The sequence below is a fragment of the Gadus chalcogrammus genome, chromosome 2 (assembly GCF_026213295.1).
Source record: "Gadus chalcogrammus isolate NIFS_2021 chromosome 2, NIFS_Gcha_1.0, whole genome shotgun sequence".
In the NCBI taxonomy this organism is placed as follows: Eukaryota; Metazoa; Chordata; class Actinopteri; order Gadiformes; family Gadidae; genus Gadus; species Gadus chalcogrammus.
In genome coordinates this window covers 15,597,253-15,616,551 of record NC_079413.1, presented here as the reverse complement: position 1 = coordinate 15,616,551, position 19,299 = coordinate 15,597,253, and the positions used below count along the sequence as shown (strand labels likewise).

Genomic DNA, 19,299 nt, shown 5'->3' with positions numbered 1-19,299 from the left:
GGAAGAACATTTGTGCGTTGTGGGGGTGACGTCAGACGGGCGAGACCAAGTGTGTGGGGAGAGAGGGTGTGTTGGGATACTTGAGGAATATTTTAGGTGTCAGGGAAGTAGGGGGTAAGGATGGGGTTTAGACAAATAGGTTGGTAGTAAGGGGTGTAACTAGGGGTGGGGATAGGTAAATCAGAAATGTGTAGGGGAGGGTTAATTGAATTAAGAGTGGGATGGTTTGGGCCAGGTAGGATATATTTGGGTGCAAATCATGTAGATGGGGCAGAAGGGTCTGAGGTGAGCTGGTGACAACACCTGGCCCTTAGGCCAGCCAAGGGCTTCATTAGTGCCGAGGGGAAGACGGTTTTTGGATTATTGAATGTTTAGATGTTGAGTTATTTTGAATTATTGATTTCGGTTTTTGTTCATTAATTTTTGCCTCCATACGGACCATTTTTTTGTAGGGCCATGTTGAAGGCCAACGGCCTTCCTCACATCCCACCACTGCCTCCAATCCTTCCACCGCCGCAAGGCTCATCCTGGTAACAATTGGTGTCAGAAGTAACCGGAGCGCCTCAACAGGGGGCAGTGTGGAAGATGGGACCAAGAGCCAAGCCGGCCAAAGAGGGCGATGCACGTCACCAGCAGGAAGAGGAACCGGCTGGAAGAGCACTACCTGCGCAAACAGACATGGCTGACCAACTAACAGAAGAGCAGATTGCTGAGTTCAAGGAGGCCTTCTCCCTCTTCGGTAAGGACGGCGATGGCACCATCACCACCAAGGAGCTGGGCACTGTGATGCACTCTCTGGGCCAGAACCCCACGGAGGCCGAGCTGCAGGACATGATCAACGAGGTGGACGGGAACGGCACTATCGACTTCCCAGAGTTCCTGATCATGAGGGCGAGGAAGATGAAGGAAACAGACGGCGAGGAGGAGATCAGGGAGGCCTTCCGAGGGTTTGACAAGAGCGGTAGCGGCAAACGGTAGCGGTAAACGGTGGCGGCGGCGGCGATAGCGGTAAACGGCAAGCGGTGAACGGCAGCGGTAGCGGTTAGCGGTAAACAGTAGCGGTTAGCGGTAGCGGTAAACAGTAGCGGTTACCGGTAGCGGTAAACAGTAGCGGTTGCGGAAACGGTAGCGGTAAACAGTAGCGGTTGCGGAAACGGTAGCGGTAAACAGTAGCGGTTGCAGTAGCGGTTAGCGGTTGCGGAAACGGTAGCGGTAAACGGCAGCGGTAGCGGTAGCGGTAACGGTAAACGGTAGCAGCAAGCGGTAGCGGCAAACGCTAGCGGCAAGCAGGTAGCGGTAGCGGCAAACGCTAGCGGTAGCGGTAGCAGCTCTGGCTCCTCAGAGGGAAAGGAGGCGTGACACTAACTCCCGGGTCACCAGATGGTACCTGTCTCTCCAGCCATACGGGTTCACCGTGACCTACCGGCCGGGGGATACGAACAGAGTGGCGGATTTCCTTTCCTGCATCCCGGAAGTGGCGGGGGAAGGAGTGAGCATGGAGCCCGGCTTGGAAGGTCCTTTTCCTTGCCTGGGACGACAGGAGTCGTCTGTACGGGAGGGGGGTAATGTAACGGTGCGGCTGCCCATTACCACAGGCAATGGACACAAACAGGACTGACACCGGGATTTACAAGTACCCTTTTATTAAACGCACACAGTTAAACATTCAAACACTTTCATGACGCCACCTGCAACACACAAAAAACATACGTTAGGAGGAAGCCGGTCATGGGACATGGCACAAACAAGGACATCGTAAAAAAACACTCACGTTACGGTTGCGCTGGCTTCCGGGTGTCGGGGGCTGCGGGAGGACCCGACGTGAAGTCCGGAAGAACATTTGTGCGTTGTGGGGGTGACGTCAGACGGGCGAGACCAAGTGTGTGGGGAGAGAGGGTGTGTTGGGGTACTTGAGGAATATTTTAGGTGTCAGGGAAGTAGGGGGTAAGGATGGGGTTTAGACAAATAGGTCGGTAGTAAGGGGTGTAACTAGGGGTGGGGATAGGTAAATCAGAAATGTGTAGGGGAGGGTTAATTGAATTAAGAGTGGGATGGTTTGGGCCAGGTAGGATATATTCGGGTGCAAATCATGTAGGTGGGGCAGAAGGGTCTGAGGTGAGCTGGTGACTGTGGCTGCGCGCACGGACGCTGCGGCTCGGAGCTCTCTACCCCAGTGCTTTTTTTTATTATTATTATTATTGTTGAATGTGTGGCTTTTGTGTGTGTGAAATAACATGTGTGAGTGGGTTAAGACTTGCATACACCTGTGCAGAGTTGATGAACATTATATTTGCGTCAAATCGACATTACACCGGACTTTTTCTCTATTTACTATTTTGTATCTTTTTAGTATTTTGGTAGTCATGGCGATGGCGGAGCGCACGGACGCTGCGGCTCGGAGCTCTCTACCTCAGTGTTTTACATATACCAGTGCAGATTTGATGAACATCGGATTTGCGTGTCAAATCGACAATAAACCGGATTTTCAGCAGTCTCACCTCATACCGCCAGACATAGCCAGACCACCGTGCTCTGCCTGGACTGTTGTCGGGCCTGGGAGGCGACGCAGACGGCGTAGGGAACGGAAGCAGAAACGGGGATGCAGAGCGGGTCTACTAGTTAGGCTGAGGAAACAGCCCTTGAGACCGGCTCTGCCGAGCATCTTCTTGAGCAACGCCAGATCCATGGTCAACAAAATAGACGAATTGGAGTTATTGATGGCGGAGAATCGGCACACTCGGGACTGTTGCGTGACGATAATCACGGAAACTTGGCTTCACTCTTTCGTTCCGGACGCAGCAGTACAGCTGACTAGTCGCACCATGCACCGCTTTGACAGAACCAGCAGCTCTCTTAAGAAAAAGGGAGGAGGTTTGTGTATTTACATTCATCAAGGCTGGTGTATGGACAGCAGAGTTGTAAACACCCACTGCTCTCCTGAACTGGAGACAATGACTGTTCTGTGCAGACCGTTTTATCTTCCAAGAGAACTAACAGTGGTACTAGTTACTGCTGTATATGTCCCCCCGGATGCCAACGTCAGCACGGCTGTCTCCCAGCTCCACGAATTGATAAGCAGACAACAGAAGGCTCATCCTGAGGGAGCTTTTATTGTTGCTGGGGATTTTAATCAGGCCTGTCTAAAGAGTGTGCTTCCCAAGTTTGTGCAGTATGTCCAGGGTCCCACCAGAGGTAAAAACACATTAGATCGGCTTTACTCAAATCTTAAGAAAGCATACAGGACAATACCCCTCCCCCACCTGGGCAGGTCGGATCATATTTCCCTGCTCAGTGTCCCAGCTTACATACCCCTCAGGAGGAGAATAAAACCAGCCAAAAGAATTGTACAAATCTGGCCCGAGGGAGCACTCAGCCAGCTACAGGACTGCTTTTTCCACACCGAATGGGCTGTTTTTGATCAACTGGAGCTAAATGACCGCACTGAGTCTGTTTTGTTTTATATTAAGACCTGCACGGACAATGTTACAGTGAACAAACAAATCACAGTTTTCAATAATCTGAAACCATGGATGACAGCTGAGGTGAGGACACTGCTGAAAGCCCGAGACTTAGCCTTCAAGGCTGGCGACCAGGACCAGTACAGGATGGCAAGAGCAAACCTGAGGAGAGGGATCAAAGCAGCCAAAGTGGACTACAAGAGGAAGGTGGAGAACCATCTGGCTGACAACAACCCGAGGAAAGTGTGGCAGGGTCTACAACACCTGACGAACTACAAGGGCACCCCTTCGGATGCAGTAACTGCCAACACTTCGCTGGTGGAAGAACTGATTAACTTTTTCACCCGTTTTGAAGTTCAAAAACCCCACCTTGCTCCTGCTCCTCCTCCTCCTCTGTCCTCCCAGCCCCTGAGCACCCACCAGCTTGAGCTGCAGGAACATCAGGTGAGAAGAGTCCTGAAGGCCGTAAACCCACACAAGGCAGCAGGACCAGACGGAGTACTGGGAAAAGTACTGAAGGCCTGCGCGGACCAACTGTCAGGGGTCCTAACAAGGATATTCAACTCCTCTCTGGAACAGGCTATGGTCCCACCCTGCCTCAAAGCAGCCACCATTGTCCCAGTTCCAAAGAAATCCACCATAGGCAGCCTAAATGACTATAGACCAGTGGCACTAACATCTGTCGTCATGAAGTGCTTCGAGAAGCTCGTCCTCCCCCACCTTAAGTCCTGCATCCCTCAAAACTTTGACCAGCATCAGTTTGCTTATAAAGCAAACAGGTCGACAGCTGATGCAATCGCCACTGTCCACCACACTGCAGCAAGTCACCTGGAAAAACAGGGGAATTATGTCAGGATGCTTTTTGTTGACTTTAGTTCGGCGTTTAACACAATCTTGCCGAACATTCTCATCAGGAAGCTGACTGACCTGGATTTCCCTGCCCCAACCTGTAAATGGATTTACAGCTTCCTGACGGACCGTCCACAGACAGTGAGGATGGGGACACAAACATCTTCCACCCTGACACTCAGCACGGGCTCCCCTCAGGGCTGTGTGCTGAGCCCCTTCCTGTATTCTCTTTACACGCATGACTGCGTCCCCGCCCATCACTCCAATGTCATCGTCAAATTTGCGGATGACACTACAGTGATGGGTCTCATCTCCAACGGTGACGAGACAGCATACAGGGAGGAAGTCCAGAGGCTCACAGCCTGGTGTTCAGCTAATAACCTTTTGCTGAACGCCAGCAAAACCAAGGAGATGATATTTGACTGGAGCGCAACGAGAGGTGACCTCACCCCACTCCAGATAGACGGGGTCTGCGTGGAGAAGGTCTCCTCCTTCAAGTTTCTGGGGATGCAGGTCAGTAAGGACCTAACCTGGCACACCAACACGGTTGCGGTGGTCGGAAAAGCTCAGCAGAGGCTATTTTTTCTAAGACTGCTGAGGAAATGCCAGGTGGGGACAAAGCTGCTGCAGACCTTTTACCACTCTGCTGTTGAAAGTGTACTGGTGTATGGCATTACGGTGTGGTACGCAAACTGCACAGCCAAAGACAGGAAAACCCTGCAGGGGGTTATTAAGACGGCAGGAAAAATCATCGGCTGCCCCCTGCCCTCCCTGGAGAACATTGCCACCTCCCGGGGGCTGAATAGGGCAAAAAGAATTATGAGTGACCCATCACACCCCGGCCATGGCTTCTTCCAACTCCTCCCTTCGGGTAGGAGATACAGGTCCCTTGGGAGCCGGACAAACAGGCTGAGGAATACCTTCTACCCCTGGGCAATTCGTCTACTTAACGCCTGACCCCCCCCCCCAATGGACATGTGAAATCCTCTACCATATTTATTTATTTAAAAAAAAAGACACTTATATGTTGACTGCATATTTATATTTATTGTGCCTATTGCTGTTGTTTGTGTTTGTATTTTTGCACAGTTTTATTTTGCACTATGGGTAGTGAGCACCACCCCCAATTTCATTGTACAAGTTTGCACAATGACAATAAAGTATGAATCTATCTATCTATCTATGTGACAACACCTGGCCCTTAGGCCAGCCAAGGGCTTCATTAGTGCCGAGGGGAAGACGGTTTTTGGATTATTGAATGTTTAGATGTTGAGTTATTTTGAATTATTGATTTCGGTTTTTGTTCATTCATTTTTGCCTCCATACGGACCATTTTTTTGTACCTGAATAAATTCAGGCCAACGGCCTTGCTCACATCCCACCACTGCCTCCAATCCTTCCACCGCCGCAAGGCTCATCCTGGTAACACTCTCGGGAGCCAAACCAACAGCCGTCCCGAGACATCGGGCGGGTGGTGCACCGTCCCGTGGGCCTGTGAAAGCGCATCCGGCCTGAACGGTACTGGCCACGGCGCCGACCGCGAGAGCGCGGCCAGCTCTGGAAACCACAGAGCTGAACGGTTCTCTGGGGCCACTAATATCAGGGACAGTCTCTCCTGTATGACCCGTTCCAGAAGAGGAAGGATCAGCTGGAGCGGGGGAAACGCAAACAAGAGAGCCCGCGGCCAAGGTGTGTGTGCCAACGCATCTACCCCCAACGGGGGAAGATCCCGAGGGCTGAGGGAGAACCACCACCTGCAGTGCGTGTTCTCCCTGGACGCGAAGAGGTCCACCTGCGCTGTCCCGAACCTCTGCCAGATCAGTCTGACAATGTCGGGATGTAACCGCCACTCGTCTCGGCGGGGACCGCCTCGAGACATAAGGTCCGCCCCAAAGTTCTGGGCCCCCGCGATCTGCAGGGCTCTCAGACTGATGAGATACTGATGAGCTCGACCGCCTTTCGGTGGAGAGCAGGGGAGCGGACTCTCCCCTGTCTGTTGATGTACGCCGCCGCCGACACGCTGTCTGTCCTGATCAGAACGTGGCGGCCGTGCACCAGGTGAAAGAAATGCAACAGCACTTTCCTCACAGCGTCGAGCTCCAACACATTTATGTGTGCTGTAGGGGGCGTGCGCAACTCGTCTCCGACCGAGTGAGAGAGGCACGTTCCTCCCCAACCCGTCAACGAGGCGTCCGTGAAGACCACCACGTAGGACGCCACCCTGCCCAGGGGAACACCCCTGAGAAGGGCAGAGGGTCTTTTCCAATATTCCAGGTCTGGCGACACCGAACGGGGAACTGGAGTCTGCGCATAAAACGCAGACCCAGGGGGACCACGGGGTGGGCAGCTGCCATCAGCCCTAACAGGCGCATGGTGGACAGTGCGGTCACGTTTCTGCGAACGCGAAAGCATCGCAGTCATGGTGGCTGAGTCTAGGCAAAGCCCCAAGTAGACTGTCTGCCGGCTGGGGAGCGGGGAGCTCTTCTCCCAGTTGATGGCAAAACCCAGGAAGGAGAGATGGTTTATCACCAACATGGTGTCCCTTCTCGCGGTCTCTTCTGAGTTGCTCAGAATAAGCAGGTCGTCTAGGTAGAAGAGAATCCTCTTTCCCTGACTCCTGAGCGGTTCAAACGCCGTCTCCACACACTTCGAGAAGGTGCGCGGAGCCAGGGAATAGCCGAACGGCAGACACTGGTACTCGTACACCATCCCCATAAAGGCAAAGCGGAGAAATTTCCTGTGCGCCTGCCGAACAGGGACGTGGAAGTAAGCATCCTTGAGATCCAGGGATGTGAACCAATCGCCCTCTCTCACACACCGGAACAACGCTCCGACAGTGAGTGTAGGAGCCAGAATGAAGAAGGAGAAAAGTTTATTTTATTTTGTAATTTTTGTGTTTCTCTGAGTCATCTCCCTCTAGTGGCTGGACCACACGGGTGACCTTGACGCCTTTATAAGGGCGACCCTACCTGGGGGGAGGGGCTTGAGCAGGAAGACACAGTCTTTGACCTTGTGCCAGAGAACCAAACTGAACCCCATGATTATCTTTGCAATCCTTATGTTGACCTAACTGCAAAAACTTTGGAGTTTTGTATTTTCATTTCGTCTAATTGGAATTGGAATTGGAATTGGAATTTTCAACTTTAAACCGCACTGGACCTGGATTTCTTTTGATTTAGTACATCTGGTATAAGCGTCAGACTTTCAAGCTCAGCCACACAGTGGTTAACAAAGGACAAGAGTTAACCACAACAGTGAGCATTCTGAACTTCCTCGTGGCAACGAATCTGTTGAACACGCGAAGATCCAGAATAGGTCTCTTTTCCCCTGACTTCTTGGAAGCCAGGAGGTAGCGGGAATAAAACCCTATGTGCGACTCGTGGGGGGGAACGACAGTGATGGCCCCCTTTACCAAGAGACGTGCCACCTCTGCTGCCAGAGCCGTGCTCGCAGCCGGGTCCCGTAGCGTGGTCTCCACCAACCCCATAAAGGGTGGGGGACGACGCTTGAACTGTATGGGGTGGCCCCATCTCAATGTGGTGTCCAACCACGATGGCAGAACGCACCACTCTTGCCAACACACATAGCGGTCGGAGAGAGGGCGAGCCGACAGCTGAGGAAGACCGTCCAGGAATAACCCGTATTCCTCTGCCCCTACCGCATCCACACTGCGTTTGAACCAAGGGGGGCTTCCCATGAAAGGGAGGAGGCTCAGCGAGCGTAGGAGATGTAGCAGAACCAGCCGCTGTAAAAACAACGAGCTGTCTAGACGTCGCGCTCGTGCCCGCTGAACAGGGAGCGAGCCGTCCGGCCGCCGCACCTGTGCGCATGCGCTGTCCGCAGGCTGTAGCCACAGCGTGCGGACCAGTCTCCTCACCTATAATGTGGGAAACCAGGAGACCGGTACAAGCGGCCGTATCCACGGGCTCGTGCAACGAGTCTCTGATCCGTCCACGAGGCTCCAAGGGACGCTGCTTCTTAGAAGCAGGTGAACCAGAGGCCATGTGAACACGCCGTCCGACCGCCACCCTACAGCCACCGGGCTGAGAGGGGGAAAGAGGCAACATGGAGGAACGCACCACAAGCGTAGGACGCAGGTGGCCTGAGGAATAACGTTCTTTAGGTACCATGTACTGCCGTTCGGTCAAACGGTCCTTACTTTTTGGGAAAGAAAAAGTAGGAGCAAGCTTCCGGAACTTCTCGGTCCGTGGCGCTGCTCTCCCCGTCTGCGGCGGCTGCGGCTGCTGCTGCACCGGGGCTGGAGTCGGAGGCGGCCCCCTGGAACGCTGGGACCGGCCTGGACCCCGCTTCCTCCCAGCCTGCTGGCGGGAGGAGCCCGTGAGAATCGCCCCGAACCGGGAACGATTCTCACGGACTGACTGCTGGTGCGCGAGCACCTCGGAGAACCGGGGACCAAATAGGCCATCCGGCGCTAGTAGACCCTGGACGAGGCTGTCCCGCTCTCGTTCCGGCACCGCAGTGTGGGAGAGCCATATGACCCTTTGAATCATGGTAGCCCATGCCATATGCCGGCCGGCCGAAACGGCTATCGGCTGGCATAGCTGGAGGATGGCCCTGGAAAAGTGGGAAACCGCCAGCCATCTCGCGGCTTCCTCCGGGCCGTAGGCCTCCCTGTCAGCCGACAAGGAGACCATGGCAGAGGAGAGCAGGGCGATGTTGTTGACCGCCGCCGCGGATTGAGAGGCACAAACGAGCACCCTGTCCGTTAGGCCGACAATCTGCTTCTGGAGGCGGTCGGGGGGCAGCGGCTTTTCGTTAGGGCGCCATCCGGCGCCCGGACAGAGAAGCGCTGCCAGGGGAGGCTCCAGACGAGGGGCCTCGCCTGAGTATCGGCCCACCCCTCCACGTTGGTGAACTCCGTGTAGGATCTTACCGGAGCCTTCAGGGTCGAAGGGTCCCCACCTGCAGCAGTAAACAAGTGCTGCACAGGCGGGAACAAGGGGCACTGGGTAACCCGCCGGGAAGAAGATGGGGTGCGAAGGCACTCGCCCTGCATATCGTCAGATACGGGGGCGAGAGGTGGGGCCGGCATGGGAATCTCTTTGATGGCCGCCGCCCCACCCATGATCTCCCGGAAGAGATCGGTCATCCGGAGCGGACCCTTGTGTTGTACGACGGGGGCGGTTGTAACCCGCGAGCGGGAAAAACCGAGCCGCTGCCACCGGCTTGAGAGATCCGTGTTGAAGTTTTCCTCTTCTTAATAGTAGTTCTCAATTTCTCGCTGATAAGCACAAGTGCTGAAAGAAAAGGGAGGATGAGCGACGGCATACACCACGTTATATAGACACGATACCGTGGGGAAATTTGGGCGGTGCCCACGCTGATAGGTGCATAGTTTGAATTTTCAGGCCCATAAGGCGAAGCCTAGACGGCGTAGCCTACATGAAATAGAACAGCCTGAGCTATGGGGAATGCAAGTGATCACAACACATTTCTAACAGCTGAACATTGCACAGGGCTCTCCGTGAGACACACGCAATTCAACCCATGCACACGGTCACACGCCAAACTTCGTATTTCTCACGCAGAGAAATTACCAGGATAGCACCCAACAACTTGCGCCGCTATTTAACAGTGGAAGGGTAGGAATCAAATGCGTCTGGGCAAAATTTCAAAATCGTCCGGGATTTTATTAAAGCCTCATACATGTTCACATTTAATTTGCGTTGCGTTCCCCTGGGTCGTTCACAAACTAGTTAGGCTACGCCCTCCCCTACTCAGTTCTGTTCGCTTTGCATTGGTGGAAGTGAGTTGGGGGAGTGGTTAAGTAGAGCCTTCAGATTGGACGGTTTGACTTTAGAGTTACCGTCATGTTTTGTATTATTTTTTTTTACCATTATTGTTTTATAGGGAAGAACATTAACACATTTCTCCTACAGGGGATTGATAAAGTTCTATCTATGTGACAGAAAGAAACACTTACTCCATCAAATATTCATACTCATACTTTGCACACTTTACCACAGCATTGGCCTACTGAATGCCACAGATATATTTTTAAGCAGTGGACTGAATGCCACATAAATATCTAATTATGTTTTGCACGTTTGCAACATTTAAAAGTTCAGGGAAAAGTATATGCATCTGTATATGCATCTACTGGTGTTGCTTAGGCCAATATCCTTTTGAGGCAGTGTTGTTTCTGAATATTAGTGTTAAGGGCCAATAATGCCTACTATCATACATTAGTCACTGGGCTCCTTTACCGTGGAACCAGCTCTCCCCATGGGTCAGAGAGGCAGACACTTTCGCACCTTGTAGTTTGGCCTCGGCGTCTCGCAGTCTCTCTGTGTTTCCACATATTCCAACCCTCTGAAACAACTGCAATTTTTCTCCAGTTTTTACTCAGTGGATGTGAGGGTGTAAGGGAAGAGGATGTTGTTATGATGCTCATGCTATGTAAAGCCCTTTGAGACAAACTGTTTGTAAAAACGAAAAATAAAATTGCCTTGCCTTGCCTAACCCGCTTGGACTGTAATTCATATTCATGCTACTAGTTTGATCATTGACTGACTACATGAATAGTTGCACAGAGGAGATTTTTATAGAGGTCTTATAGTTAAACGGTATAGGGTATATACAAATTTGATGTGTTTAGGCCATTTATGAGATCTAGTTAACATAATTAAAAGTCATTTCCAAACACATTAAAGAAAAGAAAAAAACAAAAGCAAAGAGATTTTGCAGTAGTAGCACACTTTTAGTTAAACAGAATGGGATAGGAATCAGGTTAACAAAACATTTAAGAACATAAGCTGTCTAACACATTACCAACGCAACATTAAAACATCATAAAACATCACAAAAAAAACCAGCTGGAATACAAATAGTTTGCTTTGTATTCCAGCTGGCATGTTATGAGCATATTTCTAAGGGGTGTAACAATAAATCGATGTAGAATACATCGATTGATTGGCGAACGATCCAACTGCATCGATGCAACGCCCAAACATCGATGCATATCGCTGTATTACACGCTTTTATTATTATATATCTCCTTTCGCGGGTGTTTGTGAAACTATTTCTGCGCAAAGCGCCAAGCCGCTCGTATCCATTCACCGGTTAAATGAGGCAACAGCGAGCACATGTGTGAGCGCGAGGATGTCTAGTTTCGGCAGACTTTTGATATCGGCAAATATCGTATCGTTGTCCAATGAATCGATATAATATCGTATCGTGAGGAAACCAGAGATTTACACCCATATGCTACTGTAGATCCATTTCAAAACATGTTCCAAGAAGGCTATAGGACAAAGCATAATGCATCCTGGAATGAGTGAAGCTTGCCTGCTGACATGTTAAAATGACTGTCACAACTGCCATGAGCAAAGAGCAAAACCATTTGTTTATAGTGTAGGCTACAGTAGCCTATTCGATATTGAATGAAGTAGGTTACTGTACACTCTTTGTCACTGTACAGAGTAGACGATATGATTTGCTTGAACAGCACCTTAAAAAACTCATTGTAGCCTATATTCATAGGCACACCCAGCCTCGCTTTCAATATAACACACACTCGCATTCTGTAAACACCATCAGTAAATAATAATATGAAAACAAGATAAAATATCTGTCAACAAGAACAGGGACATGTCTACAGGGGCACTGGCCCCCGTGTAGAACTGCCATTGAGCAGCAGCATTCTGAACAAGCTGAAGTTTCCTTAGAGTTTTTTTTTGAGAGATCTTTAAAGGCCCACTATGCAACTTTTTTAGCCAAAATTACATTAAGTATGCAGGTTGAGAGTTATGCTGATGGTTCTGCATCCATTTCTGGGTCGATTGGTGGGTGTGTCATTTACCCATGTCGCCTCTCCAGTGAAAAAGCGCATATGCAACTTGATCTGTTCGGACCGAGCCAATCCGGATAATAATAATAATAATAATAATACATTTAATTTAGAGGCGCCTTTCAAAACACCCAAGGTCACCTTACAGAGCATATAGTCATCATACATTTTTTAAAAAACAAGACATTGTGGAAAAAATAAATAAATAAATAAATAAATAAACATATGTGACGCAGCGGAAGTATCCTCAAAAATGTAGTCAGATTGTAGTTTCGAAAATACTTTACGGCACAGACACACACCCAAACATGGCACCGGCTAGACATAAACAGCCAGTTGCGAGGCAATTGTTGCATTCATCATGGATCAATCGACTGATAAGGGACCCAAGAGGCGACTGTCGGTGGAACAAAAGAAGAATGGACCAGAAAAGAGATCAGACACGAGTGAAAGGGGAACTATGTGCGGGAATATAAATATAAATAAAAATATGCCTATGTGTCTGAGTAGTGCGGGAATATAAATATGAATATAATAAATATGAATATAAAACAATAGTGCAATAGTGCATAAACCACAGGTAACAGAGATGATCAGATCTGGGCCCCGTTTCCCGATATCGATGGATCTTCGCTCGTAAGATCATTCTCCCGATGGATCTTTCGAACCATCGATAATTTCTTTGTCGCGTTTCCCGAAACTCCTCTTAACGTGAACGCGCATTCGCTGCACTCACGACGTCGTAGGATTGTAACTGTCTACTGACACGGTGCTGAAATGGGCTCCGTAGGAGGGGGAGACGCAGGAATGTCGCAGGAAAATTGTGTTAAAAAGGGTTAAAATATCTCCCCATCAAGGACAACAGCAGAGTAGCCTACGAAAAAAAGAGACTGCAATTATATGAATGCTAAAGACATTAAAACACAATTGATTAGGCTTAAGCCGACATATATCAGTCCTAATCCTGAATGCACTGTGCGTTTCACGGCATTTCCCCCCTGAAATAATTCCATATGACAAAATATTTAAAATAGCTTGTGTGACAACTACATTTATCTTAATGGGCTGATTTCTGAAACATGCTTTGCACAGCAAAGAGAGCCGACTTAATCTGATTCCGCATAAAGTTTCCTTGATTGATCATTTGATTGGCTATAAAACACCCTCCGGAAAAAGGGTTAGGCCTCTAGAAACGCGCAGTCATACAGCGCTACAGGCTGCCCAGGGAGGCCATCAGACAGCTGCTTGGGGCGATCAGGCAAGACCTCAGACGTGCTACAAGGAGGAGCTTTGCGCTCACACCGCAAGTGCAGCTCTTGGCCGCCCTCCGATTATACGCCACAGGGAGCTTCCTGCAGGTGGTAGGAGATGGCCAGGGCCTGTGCAAGGCGTCAGTGTGCAGATCGGTCCAGGCAGTGACATACAGCCTCCTTCGTCTCGTACCGCGACACGTCCGTTTCCACAGCAGAGATGAGATGGGTGCGACCCAAGAGAACTTTTTTCGGTCGTTCCGCATCCAACAAGTGGCCGGAGTCGTGGATGGAACTTTGATTCCAATTCTCACGCCCCACGTTGATGGCCACGTCTACATCTGTCGGAAGGGATATGCCGCTGTCAACTGCCAGGTGGTGTGCGACCATCAGGGCATCATCCTGGATGTCGTAGCGAGATGGCCTGGAAGCACTCACGAGTCACGACTCCTTCGTGTTCCTCGAGTCCTCCATCGGACGGCTGGCTGCAGCCTCCAGGGGAGAGTGGCGGCTCCTCGGAGACAGTGGCTATCCGCTTAGGCCTCACCTGTTCACCCCATTGGCTAACCCGGGAGACGTCCACGAGGAACGGTACACCGAAGCCCACCGTCTGGCCCGGTGCATTGTCGAGCGCACGATCGGCAGGTGGAAGTTGCGCTTCCGAAGCCTCCACAAGTCCGGCGGAGGGCTCCAGTTTGCGCCAGCCAAGTCGTGCGCTGTGATCTGCGTGACAGCAATGTTGCACAACATTGCAGCCAAGGCTGGGGTGGCGTTGGGTGAACCGGACGAGGACGAGGACGAGGAAGATCCTTTTCGGGACGGTCTCCCGGATTACGCTGCTGGTGTGGAATCACGCCGAAGAGTGATCGCGTCTTTTTTTTAACCCCCCCCCCCCCCCATGTCACTAAACATCCCGTCAACGTGACCAATCCCCATCATATCCCAGCCTTTTGCCCGCTCCTTTTGCCTTTCATTTTTTTTTCATTTCTTACATTCTTTTTTTTTTTTTTCATTTCTTTCATTCATTATTTTGTTACATTTTTAATTTTTGGGGTTATTTTAGGCTATGTTTTATGAGTAGCCCATGTCACATTCTGCACAAATCCCCCCACTTTCTCTCACACAACTTTTTCTGGACTGTCCCGTTTTATTTTGGCCATTTTAACATCTTTATTAATAAATAAATTAATAATCTTTATTAATCACCAAACTAAGAACATAAAGGCGCAATGCGTTTTAATAAAACGCATCCAATACACGGAATGTCGGATGGTGACGCCACTGAGGCTATAGTAGGCTGACGATGCTCTTAGCGTCCTACGAGTACCTACGAGTACCCCTGGAGTACTCGTTAGCTACGAGCGTTTTCAAGACGTTCGTTACCAACGACGCTTTCGGGAAACGAGGCCCTGTCCCTTAGAGTTGAGGAGTCGGATGGCCTGGGGGAAGAAGCTGTACTGTAGACTGGTTGTGGCGGACCGGATGCTCCGGTATCTTCTGCCAGACGGAAGGGGGGAGAAGAATTTGTGTGAGGGGTGGGAGGTTGCCTTGCGGATGCAGCGAGTGGTGTAAATGTCTGAGATGGAGGGGAGAGAGACGCCGATGATCTTCTCAGCTGTCCTCACTACTCGCTGCAGGTTCTTGCGGTCAAGTTTGGTGCAGTTTCCGAACCAGGCAGTGATGCAGCTACCCAGGATGCTCTCTATGGTCCCTCTGTAAAAAGTGGTGAGAATGGGGGGTGGGAGGTGGGCTCTCTTCAGCCTTCTCAGGAAGTGGAGGCGCTGCTGGGCTTTCTTAACCGTGGAGCCGGTGTTGAGGGACCAGGTTAAGCTCTCGGCCAGGTGGACACCAAGGAATTTGGTGTTCTTCACGATCTCCACCGGGGAGCCATCAACGTCCAGCGGCTTGTGGTCCCTCTGTGCTCTCCTGAAGTTAACAACAATCTCTTTGGTTTTGTCTACGTTCAGGGACAGGTTGTTGACTTTGCACCAGGTTAGCAGTTGTTTCACCTCCTCTCTGTAAGCTGACTCATTGTTCTTTTCTATCAGACCCACCACGGTCGTATCGTCGGCGAACTTGATGATGTGATTCGAGCCGTGTAGCGCCGTGCAGTCGTGCGTCAGTAGTGTGAACAGCAGTGGACTGAGCACACACGCCTTGAGGGGCCCCTGTGCTCAGAGTGGTGGTGTTGGAGGTGTTTTTCCCGATCCGGACTGTCTGGGGTCTCCCCGTCAGAAAGTCCAAGATCCAGTTGCAGAGGGAGATGTTCAGGCCCAGCAAGCCCAGCTTCGTGATCAGGTGCTGGGGGACGATTGTGTTGAATTCTGAACTGAAGTCTATGAACAGCATTCTAACATATGTGTCCTTTTTTTCCAGGTGGGTGAGTGCTAGGTGGAGGGTGGTTGAGATGGCGTCGTCGGTAGAGCGGTTTGCTCGATACGCAAACTGCAGGGGGTCTAGCGTGGGTGGCAGGAGGCTCTTTATGTGCCTCAGGATCAGCCTCTCAAAGCACTTCATGATGGTAGAAGTGAGTGCTATGGGGCGGTAGTCGTTGAGGCAAGACACAGGTGACTTTTTCGGCACAGGGACAATGGTGGTAGTTTTGAAGCACGATGGGACGTTGGCACTGCTCAGGGAGATGTTGAAGATGTCCGTGAGAACATCTGCCAGCTGGTCTGCACATCCTTTGAGCACACTCCCGGGAATGTTGTCTGGGCCAGCAGCCTTACGCGGATTCACTCTGCGCAGTGACTTTTTCACCTCAGCCGTGGTCAGACGTAGCACTTGTTCGTCGGGAGAGGGAATGTTCTTCTCCGCCACCACATCATTTTTTGCTTCAAAGCGGGCGTAGAACACGTTCAGTGCATCAGGCAATGAGGCATCGCTGTCACAGGCTGGTGTAGATGTCCTGTAGTTGGTGATGGCTTGGATGCCCTGCCATAGCTGCCGTGTGTCTCCACTGTCTCTGAAGTGGCCGTGGATTTTCTGAGCATGTGCACGCTTAGCGTCCCTGATAGCCCGGGCCAGTATTGCCCTTGCTATGCTCAGAGCCTCCTTATCACCTGCTCTGAAGGCTATGTCTCGGGCTCTCAGCAGTGCACGTACCTCTGCAGTCAACCATGGCTTATCTAGTGTTCACTGACATTATCTAGTGTTCACTAACGTTCACTGATGATACATAATTTGTTATCAATGGAGTGGAGGAAGGTGTACCAGCACATGGAAATTAAACAAACAATAGCAATTAATAATACAACTTATTGATGTAGTTAATTGTGTGCTGTTTATCACTGAATGTAGCAGAATAGGTTCAGCAAAAAGTAGTCTGCTGTTAAGCTTGGAAACACTGACAACCAGCGGTAGATACTGGCAATTCAGGAAAAATGCTAAATCAAATTTTTGCTTATGACCATTTGCGGAATAAAACAAGCAATGTACTCATCAGCTTTGTATTTATTTTTATCACCAATGTCTTAGAAATATTCATTGACACAATGTCAATATTGGCTGCAAAAGTCTTCAATGATTTTTTTTTAAACATCACTTGTAATTCTTATTGATCTCAGTAAGAACATGACTTCAGTAAGTATCACTATAAAAATCTGTTTGAGACTCACAAAAACAGTTTCTGCAACAATAAAATTCAATGTCATAAATACAAAATATATTCTCCATGAATATCTCACTGATAAAAACCATATACTGTGTATATATACTGTACATACATATATAGATATTTTATTTTCACACATTTTACTTTGTTTATTGTTACCAAGGCATCAGTGGCTATCATTTGGGGGGAATATTGATCATGGCAAAAATGTTAACGTGGGAACATTGTGAACATTTATGAGTGAATCTTTCAGCCTATGTTGGCCGGCTGGTTCCATTTCATTTGCATCTATGTTTTTTAGCATTACCTTCAGTTCAAGATGGATCAATTTAGTAAATATATAGTTTCTTTTTCAGAATTTCGTAGGGAAAAATGTGTCCTTTCATACAGGAAATCAAACTGTATGTTTAACATAAACAACATATTAAAAATTTGTGTTTTGAACACCTATGTATTCAATTGTATATTTTCTACTCATGTGATAGACAAAATCAATATTTTGTTGATATAGTCCAAATCAGTTCAGTTCAGTTAAAAGAAAAATACATTGTTTACATAAGGCACTAAAATGGCTTCATATTTACCAAATCTAAACAATCTCCATCCAAGAAGTCAAATTAATAAAAAATTATAGTTATATGTATATATATATATATACATATTTTATTATCACCAATGTCTATATATATATTGTTTAAAATCATTACTATGCATAATGTTAATAGAAAAAAAACTACTTTTGTATAATTTCATCGGTGCAAACAGTGCATGTTCAGTGCATTGCATTCCAAGTTTATCGTATCATATATTTGTGGTGGCTTTGCATCGATACAGAATAAATAAATTAAATTAAACATCATGCCTCACTGTTTTCACCACACATATTGCAATCTTTGAGAATAATAGAGTCAAGACATCAGCTAAAGACAAGAACATGATCCAGTGTATTCAGTTGCAGGGCTGCCTACCGGCTGGATGGCCGACAATCCCCCAGGTGTATTTTCAGTACACCCTGCTCATGTAACCTCAACAAATAGTCAAACTCGGCAGGCATTGCATGAACCTTCTTCTTACTCTTTCTGTTGTCATAGTAGTGGTTATTGAGTGGTTGGTGTAATAGCGGGTGTTGGTCAAAGGGCCAGAACCCATATAGGTGTACATTGGTGCAAAGTTCCAGCGCCAGGCTGGCCACCATCAAGCCAGAGCTCAGACGCATGCTCCGGAGGCCCTTGGAGCGCCAGAAGCTGTGCAGGTTCCGAACGTACTCTGGGTTGAGGAACACCGGCCTGATTGGGCTCTCAAAGTCCTCGATGGTGTAGAGCGCACGCAGGGACACTGCAGTGTTGCGGGAGTATGAGAATGCCGGCAGGAGCATCAGAGAGTCATTGTAGCGATGCATGCTCTCCATGAAGGGACGTCTGTGCTCCTGTAGACCCCTAAATCTGAGGGTGAGCAGAGGGTGGGTTGTTAGAGAAATAAATGAAGTATAAGCCCTCCCTGTGTCAAAGTCATATTGGTGGTACACAATGCAGTAGCCATTACTTCTCAAGCAAGATGCTTGGATTTGCCGTCACAAGGTTTGTCTTTTTGCCTACATCCTTGAGATGGCTGTTCTCCACAGGAGGTAGGTTACACCTGCATCGGGGAGAAAGTCCACACTCTTGTCACTCACAGTTGAAATTTGTATTTGATGAAGCTCAAACTGCATCGTGAACATTGTGCATTCTGAGGGATTCAGTACAATAACAAACATCACAATATGGAAGGAAATAGTCTGGGAGTTCCTACCTGATGACGAACTGGGCGGAATCTATCCTCTCACCACAGGTGCTGTTGGACAAAATCCCTCCATTGCCAACAACAGAGCAGGTATCCCAGGTTTTGTTTCTGAATGGATTACTCTACTCACAAACAGACGTTACAATAACAACAGAGTTTAAATATAAGTCATGGATTTAATGTAAAGACTCCATTTTGGCATTAGGTCACATCAATAAAAAAGTGTTTGTTCCTGTTCAAAGCTATTTTGATGAAGTAATTAAATTAAAGTTAGCATTTTTAACCTACAGGGCTTTAAGGACAATTTAAAAGAGATATGACAGAAAATAAAGATCTCGAAAGCAATTAGAATTCTTGCTGTGAAATTGAAACATGAGAAACGAGGGTAGAAAATATGTGGATATAGCTTAGCGGCAGAGAAATTGACATCTTAGAAATTATACTCAAGGTTTCAGATTCTGAAAGAATTAGTCAATCTTTTGGTTTAGTAGCTCAGTAGTAAAACATTTCAAGGCAGCTCAAGAGGTCCCCAGTTCAACT

General features: G+C 48.8%; 2 protein-coding genes across 3 annotated transcripts in view; one reads left to right on the top strand and one right to left on the bottom strand.

Annotated features, from left to right (window-relative positions):
* Positions 1–175: 175 nt before the first annotated feature.
* On the top strand, positions 176–1,194 carry LOC130403037 (calmodulin-like). The gene has a single exon (XM_056607157.1). The coding sequence runs from the start codon at positions 586–588 to the stop codon at positions 976–978; it is 393 nt and encodes a 130-aa protein (XP_056463132.1). The 5' UTR covers positions 176–585; the 3' UTR covers positions 979–1,194.
* A 15,065-nt stretch (positions 1,195–16,259) lies between these two features.
* Positions 16,260–19,299, bottom strand: part of st8sia6 (ST8 alpha-N-acetyl-neuraminide alpha-2,8-sialyltransferase 6) — a 57,424-nt gene continuing 54,384 nt past the window's right edge. For both annotated transcript variants that reach the window (XM_056582797.1, XM_056582806.1), the window contains exons 5-7: positions 18,769–18,881; positions 18,523–18,615; positions 16,260–18,422 (exon numbers count right to left, since the gene is read on the bottom strand). In XM_056582797.1, the coding sequence (XP_056438772.1) occupies positions 17,945–18,422; positions 18,523–18,615; positions 18,769–18,881 (684 nt within the window). In that variant the 3' untranslated portion in view covers positions 16,260–17,944. The remainder of the gene's footprint in view (positions 18,423–18,522; positions 18,616–18,768; positions 18,882–19,299) is intronic.

Bases quoted from the DNA above. Each gene is read 5' to 3' on its own strand.
- LOC130403037 (XM_056607157.1), top strand. From the start codon at position 586: ATGGGACCAAGAGCCAAGCCGGCCAAAGAGGGCGATGCACGTCACCAG.